Source organism: Montipora capricornis, chromosome 14 (genome assembly GCF_036669925.1).
Source record: "Montipora capricornis isolate CH-2021 chromosome 14, ASM3666992v2, whole genome shotgun sequence".
In the NCBI taxonomy this organism is placed as follows: Eukaryota; Metazoa; Cnidaria; class Anthozoa; order Scleractinia; family Acroporidae; genus Montipora; species Montipora capricornis.
The window spans coordinates 1,124,706-1,138,453 of NC_090896.1; the positions used below are offsets into that span (position 1 = coordinate 1,124,706).

Genomic DNA, 13,748 nt, shown 5'->3' on the forward strand with positions numbered 1-13,748 from the left:
CCTATGTCTCCAAAGCCTTTTGTTTCCTCGTATGAAGGCCCGCCGGCTAAGAGAAACGATGGGATCTGGGGACGAGAATGTATGTGGGCAAGATATTGCTAGTGGTTGCAGTGGTTTGGTTGCCACACTGGCATTTCTCACTTCTTACATACGTTCTCATGGATATACTCCTTCTTTCCTTTCTCATTTAAGTGAGCATACGTTCGTGGACTGCATGCACGGGTTTACTTAAGTTTATGGTTTATTATCAACTACCGTTTAAATGCTTTTGCCATCTTACAATCGAGGCTTATTTCACAGAAATGAAGAGATTGTGATGCCATCAGAGAGAACTGGAAAGATTAAAGAAAATTATGATTGGAAGGTATAAATGTTTTTTTTTTCTTGGAATTTCAAAGACGACTTGCAGCGTTACAATGTGATGCTTAAAGTTCATGTATTGTACCATTTGTAGCATGATTTCCTGTGCATGTGCTCCTTTTGCATTAAACATTTTGGAATTGGCCTGAAGTACTTGCAACTGTCCTTGTGAATACGTTTGTTGATTGTTAACGATCATCGCAACTATTTTCGTCTAAAAGCACCAAATCGTGACATTCACTTAATGCTGATATGCTTTTGTGCCATAACCAGTGATAACTGAATCGGAAAGGGTAAAATCACAATCAAATCAAATTCCGTCGAGTCATGTTGAAATCGAACTGGAATCTGTGCTAGAACTTGTGCTTGAAATGATTATCAAAAGTCCACTCATATTTAGTTTTAACCAAACCTACAGCCCCAGACAAAGTTGTTGAAACGCTTTGCAATACATTACCCTCCCACAATGTTTTTTTTTCAAATGGGCTCAGAAACTTGCATGCAAACAACATTGTAAGGGGAGGGTGAGCCTTGAAGGCATTAGATCTGGATATTCATGTTCTGTTCCAAGGAATTTTGTCATTGGATGTAGCTCCACAACGTACATAGAAAGACTAAGTGTGTTGCGTTTGATCAAACAGGTTTTACTTCATCGGAGTGTGACACCAGAAGGGAAATACATCCATGGCATTGGTAGTAGCTTTGATCAAGACTTGTTTCTGATCATCTGGGGGCCAACAGTCGCTGCTTTATCGTATGTTTATGATAACGGGCTTGAAAAGAGCGTGGTGCAGAAGGCAATTGTGGGATTCAGGTAATTAACGTGGCTATGTCACTTTATTTTAGGGGAATCTTTAGTTAATTACGAGTTTAAAACTCGAAAATGGTAGTGTAGGGTACCTTTACGGATAAAATATCGTTACATCACAAACACTTGATGATTCTGAGCAAAAACGGGGATTTGAAAAACGTTGGGCCAACGTTTTTTCAAGATTACCCAAATGTAATCCGTTTCAATCTTGTCCATTTATGTCCATCCATGCCTCTCTTTCCTTTTGCTGCATTGCAATATGTCATTCTCAGTAATTTTTGGGGAATTTTGTGTGTCATGAAAGTATGATATTATATTGCGTGACATAGCCACTTTAAAACAAATATGGATATACCTAGCATTTTTAAAAAAACGTTTTATGATGCTGTGTCCAAAGGCTAGATCATGACACCTCGGGCTAAACCCCCGTAATATTTGTGAAGAGTATGATGGTTCTTTGACCTCCCTCTGGGTTTGTGAACTAGTAGCTCTTTACCTCTCCTGTTCTGTGACTTTCGACCAGTCCATTCCGCGTCAAGCAATTTACTATTTTTTGTTCCGGAATTGAAATGTCGATGTATTTGTTTTCCAGAAAATGTGCCCTGATATCAGCTCATTACAGCCTGTCGGATGTTTTTGATAACCTGGTCATCTCTTTGTGTAAATTTACAACCTTGCTCATTCCACCAGAGGTAAGGACTTAACAAGTAATGGTCTGTTTATGCTCCAGCTTGCGTATATCGATGTACGATGTGCCTGGAAAGTTTGCGAAGCTAAAAATAAGACTTAGAGGGATTCCATGCTCCATTCATAACTCGACAGATTGCCAGTGCATGTTTTTTACAAGGAAGGAGAGTAGTTTAGTTAACCCACGCCGCCACTGTGCTTTACTGTTCTATGTTATGGCAAGGGCACTGTTGGAAGGCTTTGGCAAATTTTTTTTTTCGGCTCCTTTGAACTGACGGAGCAGAAAAACCTCGCTTTTTGCAGAAAACCGGGACCCATTAAAACTTTGGTTGCGGTCTGCTATGTTGATCTACAGAAGAGCGAATGGTGTTCGTGATCCAGGGTCGCGCTTTCTGAGTTTCTGGTGACGCTATTTTATGGAACACAAACTTGAAACGAGATAATTGCGATCGTTTTAGTGCATGGTTGCTCTGCTTATAAAAAGAATAGTCTGGACGTTTTTGTATCATTCTTTAAACTTACAGACTGGGGAAAGTCTTCCAGTGTCTTTTGGCAGAAATTTTAAGGCGCAACAGTCAGCCAGGACTCTGTTTGCTTTAGCTCATCGCCATGGAGATATCCTTCGAGAAGGCTGGAAAAATATCATGGACTGCATGCTCCAGTTGTTCAAAGCAAAAATGCTTCCAAAGTCGCTTGTCGAGGTGAGGTTCCTCCAGTTGTGATCACATCATCATCATCATCATTGTCATTCCACCACCATCATCATCAATATCATCATAATAATAATAATATTTAATAATGATAATAATAATAATAATAATAATAATAATAAGCACGCGTTTAAGCTTTGAAACTTCACCATCTACAAACGTGTGTTAGAACCCCATTTAGATATAACAAAGACGTGATTTTAGTTTGAACAATTTCATAGCAGATATTAAGTGATCTAAATTAGTCATTGTCTTATTTAGTATACATTTTGAGATTAAATGTAATTGATTAGATCTTCATTTTTCTCTTTTGTTTTTGAATTTTTTTTATTTTATTTAAACGGTTTTTATATATTTTTGGCTAATTTTGTGAAAATTATATGGTTTTAAACGACGGAATTTTTATCTTTCATTAATCAACTTTAGTGTAATTTTCTTTGCATTGCTACTTTGGTCCCCAAGTACATCCTGTAATCTATACTATCGTTTATTTGTGTCTTTGTTAACATTGCTATATTTCTATATATATGTGTAATTGTCAGCTTAATAAAGTTGTTTACCATAATGATGATGATGATGATGATGATGATAATAATATAATAAGCATTTTAGTAGCATTTAGCATTTTAGTAGATTATATATTGTAAATTTAAGATTGTCTAAGAATTTGTTAATAAAGTTATTTCATAATAATAATAATAATAATAATAATAATAATAATAAAGGGTGAAATTGTAACACACATTGTCAGCGAGTGTGCAAAGTTAGCACAAAGGGAGTACAAACGACGACATGATGAAGCCCGATATTTGCATTGGAAAATATGTGAAAAGGTGGGTTTCGCCAAAGCTGAAAAATGTTACAACCAAAAGCCTGAGGGTATACTAAAATCGGAGTCACATAAGGTTCAGCAGAAGGTTGCGCTACGAGGAACTGCAAGGTTATGGAGGAAAGTTTTGCCTTTGTGCATGTAAGATTTGGAGAGGGGAGTTGGGGACCTTTGTGAACTTGTTGTTGACTACTCCCAAACATTTTGACCGGACCGTTTAACATCTTTGAGTCTGAGATTGTTATATAGTGAATATCATAATGGTGATGATGATGATGATAATGATAATGATTAATGATATTTACCCAGGAAGCTCCACTCACGTGAAAGTGGTTTTCAGGGAGGTCCTATATCCGATCGAATTGGAATTTAGAAAATTTTTGAGGAGAGGGGAAAACCCGGAGAGAAACCTCTCGGAGCAGAATAAAGAACCAACAAAAACAAACTTAACCCATGTATGGCCACGAGTCCAGAATTAAACCCGGGCCACATTGGTGGGAGGTGAGTGCTATCACCACTATGCCATCCCTGCTACCCTGCTCGTCATCATTCATCATCATCATCATCATCGTTGTCATCATCATTACCATCTTCACTTTCATCCTGAACAACTTCGTCGTCATCCTCATTAACATGTTCTCAGTCAATTTCCTCATGATAACTGTCACCACAATCATCGTCCTTTTCATCATTATCACCATCATAATTTATTTTTTTAGGCTGAGGACTTTGTTGAAGCCAGTGGTCGTATAAGTCTTCTTCCTGAAGAGCTACCTTCTACAAGGTACTTGATATTTCCCTTATTCCCATTGAAAATTGTTACAAAAACATTCTTGCTTTCCATTTCTTTGGTTTTTTCCCCGAGAGAACATTTTTTTTATAGCTTGTGGAGTTTAACTTCCACTCTTATGTTCACAGGCAGGAAACATCGATATTTTCTTGGTGGTATTTGATGAATCCAGAGCCAGCGAGCAACAGAGGACAAACGACAGAGGATAAAGAAGCACAAAAACAGGCACTGAACTGCATCAGGGTGAGTACATGCGCAGTGGTTGCTCGCCTAGACTTGCAGTGGCGATTTTGGTTGCTACATAATTGACGGAGTGTTGGGTTTTGAAAGATTAAGCTTCGTTTTTTACAGAAAATTGCAAACGTGACACTCAAACATGGTTGTTGCCGAAACTAAATCAAATCAATTAAATTTAGTTAATTTTTCGGCCGTTAGCTAAAACCAAAGAACAATAATAGACCTAAATAAAGAGAATACTTGGTTTTGTCACAAGCTGCACACTGTCGTTTGCCGTTTACGGCAAGAGCGAAGCTTGATCTTTTTAAGAACGATTATTACCGGAAATGGCATGCGGAAGGCTGAAAGTTGCAATTTGCCACAAATTAATGAAACTTGCTTAAGCAACTATTGATGTGTATAAGTTGTAATGCGTTTCGTGAGATGATGGTAGATTAGTTGCTGAAGCACAAAGTAGGTCATATGATAGATTAGCTATTTATTAGCAACTGACTGCTGTTACGGAGGTCGTATGACTCTGATTTTTTTTGTTTCAAGCAACTAATGAAACTTGCTTGATTTTATCTCTTGTCGTACCAATCACAGCAGGTGCAAACTGTGCAATGAACCAATCCAAATTCGTAGCATTTTCATGTAACTTGCTCCAAGCGCGTGCAAAGTTCCTTCTCATTGGTTGATAAACTGGCGCGAGATTTTTAAACCAATCAGTAAGCATAGCAAGTGCAATCGTGTAATTACTTTCGACAGTCATTTGAAAACTGCTTTAAGGATGAATCAAGTAAAAGCATATTAAACCGGAAAGAATAAACATTCATTTTGTGAGTTTTCTTATCTATTAGTAGTGCGTAGTGGCCGAAGGAGAAAAAGATCTCCAGTTGGCCACTACCATCTTGAACAAAAAGGGACTTATTATGGTCAAGGTATTGGCAAAAAGAGTCCAAAAAACAAACTACAGCATATGAATGAAGGGGGTAGTTTCTAAGGAAACTGTGGTGCTGCATCGGTTGGTTTTATCACCGGAGTTGATAATGTAAATTGGCCACTGTACAGAGATTCTAAAAGTTGATGTTTCAAGCATTAGCCCTTCGTCAGAGTGAATCAAGGAATTGTGGGTTACGTGTAGTTTTTATAGTAGAGTAGGAGCTACGCTATTGGTCAACATGGCAAAATGATCCCGAGACTGGTAGAATCTTTTCGCAACCTCCCCTTATTTCATTCAAACGCGACAAAAACGTAGGCAACTTTTTAGTTAGAGGCGCGCTCAAAACTAACGAGCAACCCGGCACTTTCAAATGCGCGCTCACGATGCAAAACTTGTCTTTTCATTGTTAACACTAGCAAGATATCGGGACCTAAGCGATCTGTTAAGATCAGCGATCGTTTCACATGTACCTCCGCAAATGTCATTTATTGCATAACCTGTACATTATGCAATAAATTATACATTGGCGAGACAGGTAGACGACTAGGCGACCGATTCCGCGAACACCTTCGTGATGTTGAGAAGAATGAAAGAATGCATCTAAGCCAGCCGCTCGTCTTTTATCTCCCTGACCACTCCATGAAACACATGGCTATATGCCGCCTTTCCCTACATCTAGGTACGACGGAAAGCCGCATGAATCTGAAACAAAAATTCATCTTCCAAATCGGCAATCTTAATCCTCACAGTATTAACAAACACTTTTCATTTGACTAATATATTCCTATTTTTCATGTTGCCATGTTACCACCAATAGCGTAGCTCCTACTCTACTATAAAAACTACACACAACCCATAATTCCTCGATTGGCTCTGACGAAGGGCTAACACTCGAAACGTCAGCTTTTAGAATCTCTGTACGGTGGCCAATTTACATTATCAACTCCGTTGATAATACCAACATTTTTGTAAACTACAGCATACGTCGTTATCCTCAAACGCGAATCTTAACCTCTCCCTTGTGTGGTGGAATGACTAAGAACCTGATTCTTCTGCTTAAAAGTGGACCTACTTTGCACTTCAGGCACTGTGCCTGCACCCACCTCTTTTAGGCCGAACAACCTAGCTCAAATTTCGCACTATTTTATGCTGTTGCTTGATTCGAATCATGCTTGGGAATAATCCATTGTATCAACTGCTTTGTTCTTCTTTTTTCACAGGATTGTCATCCGGATCTCCTGATCTCCGAGAGCAAGTTTTTGAGACCAGAGTCACTAAATGAACTCATGAAGGTTGTTTCCTTTAACTTTAAAAAACAATACGCTTTTCTCTCAAGTTGTTGCTGCTTAAGTTGCAAAGCTGACCAAAGTTTGTTTGTTTTTTGTTTCCAGGTGTTGATTTACAATTCTAGTGTGGATAATTTAGAATCGTATGATGAAGAATCTGCTGTTTTCTTCTTGGAGCTCCTTATTAGGGTGGTTCTTCAAAACAGGTGACTATCAGTTTAATTCGTTCGGGCTTTCTTCCGATTTGCGTGATTACGAGTGCTTCGTGACTGGTTGAAATACTTAGCGTCAATTTTTTATTTTATTTTATTTAACCAATCACAAAGCAAACAGAAGCAACTGTAACACTTTGTTTTCCCGCGCTTTGCGGAGTCTGCATTTATTGTCTTGAGTGACGATTGGTTCATGTGACTGCCTCTGTTTTAATTGGCTAAAGTAGTTATTATGGATGACCCAATTAAGACCCCCTCCCTTCTTGCACAACGTTGGTGTCTGGTTGGTAAGTCTGACCGGATGGCTCAGTTGGTTAAGCATGGAGCCATCGGATCAACGTTCAGGGTCTTCAAGTGACTCTCTGAGGAGAACGTGCTGCCTTTGTAATCACATCTGCAAATGGCTAGATTTTCAAATCTTCTCGGATCAGGACTATAAAGCGTGGCTTCCTTCTCAAAACCCTTGTTCATAAACACTCTGTGGGACGTTAAAGATCCCACACACTATTCAATACGGACGGGGCACAGAGTTCCTGGTGTTGTGGTCTGGCCTGAATTCTCCAACAATATGTGGACTTGGCATCAGTGATGTCTCAAAAAGGCTTATGGTGTATGAGGCCATGTAAGCAAAAACAGCCGTTAGTCAAAAGGGAGTTTTCAGAGTCCTGGGGCCCATTTCTCGAAAGTCCCGAAACTTTCCAGGCCATTTTCGAGTGTCACAATTCCCTTTGTATCTCAAGAACGGTGAGGATTTAAGTCGTCACACTTCACAGTTATTTTTCTTTTTGTTACCTTGAAACCACGTTAAAAAATCAGCTTTCCAAAACAAGCCGTTGGCAGTTTCACAAATGGCTTTTTGGGCCCAAAAAGTTTTCAGAACTTTCGAGAAATGGGCCCTTGGACGTGAAGATGAAGATGAAGAACTGTTCAATGATCTTTTCCGAACTTTTGCATCTTATTTCTTTCAGGGATCGCGTTTCAGCTTTGTGGGGAACAATTCGAGATCATTTATCAAACATCCTTGTAAATGCAACTCAACACAGGTACAGTAAGCAAAAGAGCATGACAAGAGTTGTTGATGTGTTGTTTGCGATTTGTCTTCCCTTTCACTTGCAATCATTGAATGCAAAGTAGGCAGTTTCTTAAATGTTGTGGGTCTTAATTTCATTTAGGCTCTAAATTCTCGCTCAAGATCAGTTTTCATTTTTACAATGACTGCAAAATTCTCGCGTGCTCATTGGCTAATTTTTATTGTCAATAAACGGACAGACACATAAATTTATAATTTATGCGATATTGCCACGTCAGATTGAAGTTTCTCGCATTTTTGTCTCGCGTTCTTCTCGTGTTTTGAGCTAATTTTGACTCCTGCCTTTTTGTTACTGTAAAAAACAATTTGATGTTAGTTTTTCATGCGTCTGTCCCGTTATTGACAACGTTATGATGAAATTCATGATCAATAACAGGACAGATGCCTGAGAAAATGACATCAATTTGTTAAATTTACTTCATGATGTACTAATGGAAAACTGATTCTGAGGATACAAGCATTAGATCGTGATGCATTTCTCAAGTTAGCCCTGTTAGTTGATTCCAATCTCCCTACTCAGCCCGCACCCAGCTTCTTAAAGAGTAGTCACCTTGATTCAGTTACTTCATTTGTCCATTCCTATCGTGTTGCCTCTCTGAAGATCTCACTTCTCTCATAGACAGTATTCATAATTGGCGGCCAGTAAAATGAGACCAACTAGCCTCGTTCTAAAGCAACATTTCTTTTGTATTTTGTCCATGCAATCGAGGCTAGTACGGCTTATTAGCACAAGGACAAAGGAATAATTTATTGACCGCCACTTATAAACACGTTTTTTTTTTTTTCTCTCTCTTTTTGCAGTTCAATCGTAGAACGATCTGTGGTGGGTTTATTGCGGCTCGCAATCCGTCTTTTACACAAAGAAGAAGTTTCCAGTCAAGTTCTTTTAACTCTACGAGTACTTTTATTGATGAAACACAATGTACTCCAAGCTTGTGGCCGCCAAATTTCTTACGGACTTCATGAACTCATAAGGACTAATGCCTCCAGCATTACGTCCGCCAGAGACTGGGTTACAGTTTTTACTTTGCTAGAATGTGTCGGCGCTGCTGCATCCTTGCCGACCGTTACTTCCGGTCCAGTAGCTATGACAACGCTTTCTAAGGATGCGGACAGTGAATCGATCTCTGGAGATTATGAGTTTCCTGAAGGAGCTTCTAATACGGAGAGCGAAGTCGGGTCTTATACAAGCGTGGAGGCAGAGTCTGGTCTTGGGGGCAGTATTTTAGGAGATACGTGGCTCGTTATTACGAAGCAGGATACGGACAGTTCACCTGCAAATCAATATGAATTGACTGTAGGTATCAAACTGAACAAACACGACAGCAAATCCTTTGTGAAGTCATGTCAGAGTTTAGCGTTTTTAATTCGCGATAACGCGCATGTTACTAAGGAGAACTATCTGCAGTGTGTGCACGCTATTCGCGTATTTTCAGAAGCGAGTCTAGACGGAGGGGCGGGATACCGACAGGACGGATGGCAGTTGAAGGAAAACTCGGTTGATTATAAAGGGAGCTGGGGACGAAACAGCAAAAAGGCAACATCCGTGTCCGGGCGATCAAGGAAAGTTAGCCCGACGAGTTTAAAAGTGCGAAAATCAACAAAATCTGCCTCGAATAGCCCGGCGACTAGTGAAGACGAAGCTGAGATCGTAGAAACCATTAACAATACTTATGATGCTATGTCGCTACAGTTACCTGAGCTCATGTACACTCTGCACAAGCATGCGGGAAGCTTGTTTGAAGAGGTCCCGGACAACAGCAGAGACGGCGATGTTACAATAGCACGTGATCGGAGTATGGAATTCATGTGGACCAAGTGCTGGTGCCCACTGTTGCAAGGAATTGCGCGCATGTGTTGTGACATGCGCCGTGATGTCAGAATGTCTGCGCTCACTTATCTTCAGCGTGCTTTGTTGGTTCATGATCTGCAAGCTTTGACCGCGGTGGAATGGGAAGCATGCTTCAATAAGGTTGGATTGACTTTCATTTGCTCGTTTCTGTAAAAAGCGGCAGACTTTTGTGACATCGATTTCACGTGGCTCCTTGGGCTGAAATATTAAGATCTTAAAATTAGTTAAATTAGGAAACAAGTCTTCAAATCGATAGATAGTAGAATTGGGGCTCAGAAATTATTCTTCATGTTTTTGACACTCTGTTGGCCACTTCGGGTCAAAACCTCACTGCAGTTCTTTTTTAGAAACTTGAAAGTATTTTACGCACTCCAGTTTTGTTATAAGTTTAATTTCGGTTCTGGAGAGTGCTAAGTGTGAGTGCCATGGCCGTTGCACCGAGTAGTGAGGATCTCTCTTCGCTTTCCATGGGCAGGTGTTGGTTATAACTAATCTCATATCCAACAACCGAGAATGGAATAATTTTCTTTTATTAAATTTCATCAAACTCTGAACTGTTAAAATTTTATGAAATGACGGGAATTTGCCTCAGTTTTATAAAACCACCGGTGCAATCAGTTTTGAAGTAAGGTTGCATGGTATTTGAGCTGGTAAATGAGATGGTTGCCAATCGAAATGCTAAAAACTTGATATCCTACTGAGAAGAATATAACAACAGAATATGCTAGTGTAATATTGACAATAAGAGAACTTTGTTGCAATCTTGTCTTATGATTCATGATGCTATCACAGGTATTGTTTCCCATGTTGGCTCGCTTGTTGGAAGTTGGCAACACAGAAGACCCAATGGGTGTAGAGGAAACTCGCATGAGGGCAGCAACACTCTTATGCAAGGTATTTGATTCACTTGCTGGCAGCTTAAGTTCTCTTCTTCCTGCTTGAGTGTTTGGATTAGTTGCTGGAGTTGCCTTTAGTGGGTTCAAACCCAACGTGAACCTGTCCTACGCTTGAAAAATGTATAACTTTGAATGAAGAAGAGACCGCATCTCACAGCGTTGAGAAACATTAGGAAAAACATTTAGAGCATTAGGAAATCTAAACTCTGTTTGGTAAGAGAAGGAGATGGAATTCCGTTTCTTGTGGTCTATTCTTTTCCATAGTTGTTGTTAACACGCATTGCAGTACGTTTGTACAGAAAATGCACTTTCTACAATGATCATATTTCACTTGGCGCTATAGGTACGCATTTATTGAGCCTCCTCGCTAACCCACTTTTATCTCGTCGATTTTCAGGTTTTTTTGCAGCACCTTACACCGCTGTTATCACTCTCCACTTTTACGGCTTTGTGGCTCACCATCTTAGACTTCATGGACAAGTACATGCATGCAGATAAGAGCGATCTTTTGGTGAGCGTTGTCTCCGTTAATCAAAGCGGTGCGAAAGTAATTTCTTTGGCCAATCAGGAAAGACTCAGGCACTACAGTCAGCCAATCACAACGTAAAGTAATTACATACAGCCAACGCGAGGCGCGGGAAATGCGTGCAAACCTATCACAATTAGTCTTGTGTTAACCTTAGATTGGCTGAGCAAATGGCGCGAAATTTTCGTCCAATCACCGAGGAAATGGTGTCCTTCTTCCCTTTTCAGTAATGTTGTTGTAATCATGTTGTCGCTGTTTTTCTTATTGTAATTGGACCTGAAGGGTTACTTCCTACTGTACCAGAAATTCTTGTCAAGTTGCTACAAACACGTCAAATTGTGTTTACCTTTTCTTACTCTTGTGGTTTTCTTCTACAGTTTGAAGCTATTCCCGAATCATTGAAGAACATGTTGTTAGTGATGTCTACAGCCGGGATATTTGACGAAGAAGAGTGCACCCTTACCGCTCATTCCCAGTCGGCGGTCGATCGCAAGACACACAAGAGATCTGATTCCGAGATTCACAAGTACTCCGCCCTTTGGCAGGTCACGTGGGAGAGAATCGACTGCTTCTTACCAAATATGCGCCAAGAACTGTTCACACCTCGTAGCCAGGCATCTTCAGTCGATACAGAGCAAACAAAAACCGAGCCAGAGAAGGTCACCATTGAAGAGCCCCAGCCTGTGGCGTCTGCGGAGCTGCCTGAGCCGCCTGTGGAAGTAACGTCTAGTAATTCGTCTGGTGGGTGCCACCAAAGTCATCTTCAGTGATCTCTTCCTTTGATTGCCCAGGTCCCAGTTGTCCAAACGATGGATACCGCTATCCACTGGATAAATCAGCATCCACTGGATAAGTCATAGCGATACCAATTGCACTGTCCAGTGGATAGTGATTTATCTGATAGCGTTACCCACCTTTTGAACATTGGGGCCAGGACCATTACCCTAAAGCAACTAGGACATTACGAATAAAATCAATTGACGTAATCCAATTCAGTACTCCCGAGAGTGTATTAAAATCAGGGGCCGGTGGCTCGAAGCCTGGTTAACTAACCGTTGGTTAAGAAGCATCAAAACCTTTAGGTTTCCATGGTATTTAACGCTGGTTAGCGTTAACCCTGCTTGAGTAAGTCGGGCCTGATTGAACGACTGATGGTGTAACCAAAAAGACTATCGTGATACACTTTCAATCGTATATAGTTTTTGTGTTCCGGGTGGGAGATCAGTAGTCTGCTTGGCAGGTTTTAAGAGCACAAAATAAGTGGTGCGCTCCCTTTGTCTTATTTATTTCAAACTTACCGCTTGCAGTTTAACTCATTATGCATACATTACTACATCAACCAATGTTTAAAGTTTATTTTCTTCTTGGCAGATAAACTGGAGAAACCAGACAAGTCTGAGATGGATCGCTCCTCGGTGCCTGTGAAGCAGGGAGGCAATGTAAATAGCAATATTACGTCGCTTCAAGGCAGTGTACAGCAACAAGTTTGTGTGGTATTGCAGCCGCCTTTGCCTTCCTTGTCCAATAGGAGCAGCTCTCCGACAAGCCTCGGTTCTTTAGCGGACAACGTGAGGCCCAGTTCAGTCCCTATCATACTGGCGCCCAGTCCTGCGCTTTCATCTCTTCCGCTTTCATTACCTCAGGGCTCTCTGTCCTCCACATCAACTGAACCAACCTCTAAACCATTGGAAGAGTCCAAAGCAGAGCCTCGTGTGGATAAATGTGATTGCGAGTCAGCGAAACTTGGGTCAGCGGCTAGTGAAGCGTCATCACCGAGAACCAAAGCATCGATACAAGACATTTAGACGTCTTTCCGTTTTAAATATTGATACCAAAAATACTTGAACTGCACCGATGATGTGAATTAATGAAAAATTGATTTTTAATTTAACTATTCGAAGACCTCAAATGTATACTCCTTCCCAAGCATAAATTAAGGTCATTCTCCAAATTATGGCTCAGTCTTTTAAGGAGGAGTGCGTGACTTGATAGCTGCCCAGGACTTTTGTCGCTTAATGACTGACCTTTTTTAATTTAATGGTGTCTTTAAAAGAAAATAACGAATAGCAAAGGAAGTTTCCCAGTTCGTAATCCTCAACAGAATTATCATATCAGATTATTCATGCAAAATTTGGCATAGCCTCAATGCCTAATAGTGAAATAATTGGAACCGATTTGCGTGCTATGTTCACTAAGAAAAGCATACATGTCGTAGTTTGCTTTCACTGAATGAATTTTGAGTATTTTATGTTCATAATTTGCTCACTGCAGCAACTTGACAATATATTTTTCAATTAATTCAATGCCGGGTGAAAGGTGATGCGTATAATAATTTTGAACATAGACATTTTCATTTCAAATGTTGTGGGTAATATTTAATTGATGCCTAGGGATGACTCGTAGCATAACTTAATTATGGAATGACTTTTCCCCCTCTTAAATTGTCCTACAAGTATCTAAATCATGCAGTAAGTGGTTAATCTTAAATACATCACTTCTGGTTGATGGAGCGTGTCTTTTACTCACTTTTTCTTTCTATA

The 13,748-nt window shown here is 40.1% G+C and overlaps 1 protein-coding gene across 2 annotated transcripts in view; it reads left to right on the top strand.

The window, feature by feature from the left end:
* Positions 1-13,717, top strand: part of LOC138032475 (Golgi-specific brefeldin A-resistance guanine nucleotide exchange factor 1-like) — a 42,695-nt gene extending 28,978 nt beyond the window's left edge. The window contains exons 21-34 of one of the 2 annotated variants that reach the window (XM_068880177.1): positions 301-364; positions 1,002-1,174; positions 1,764-1,863; positions 2,383-2,559; positions 4,117-4,181; positions 4,316-4,430; positions 6,567-6,638; positions 6,738-6,838; positions 7,813-7,887; positions 8,736-9,906; positions 10,579-10,680; positions 11,080-11,193; positions 11,586-11,949; positions 12,580-13,717. In XM_068880177.1, coding sequence (XP_068736278.1) covers positions 301-364; positions 1,002-1,174; positions 1,764-1,863; positions 2,383-2,559; positions 4,117-4,181; positions 4,316-4,430; positions 6,567-6,638; positions 6,738-6,838; positions 7,813-7,887; positions 8,736-9,906; positions 10,579-10,680; positions 11,080-11,193; positions 11,586-11,949; positions 12,580-13,013 — 3,127 coding nt within the window. In that variant the 3' untranslated portion in view covers positions 13,014-13,717. Of the gene's footprint in view, positions 1-300; positions 365-1,001; positions 1,175-1,763; positions 1,864-2,382; positions 2,560-4,116; positions 4,182-4,315; positions 4,431-6,566; positions 6,639-6,737; positions 6,839-7,812; positions 7,888-8,735; positions 9,907-10,578; positions 10,683-11,079; positions 11,194-11,585; positions 11,950-12,579 lie in introns of those variants that run through there. The other variant, XM_068880178.1, reaches the window with a different exon arrangement.
* Positions 13,718-13,748: the final 31 nt, after the last annotated feature.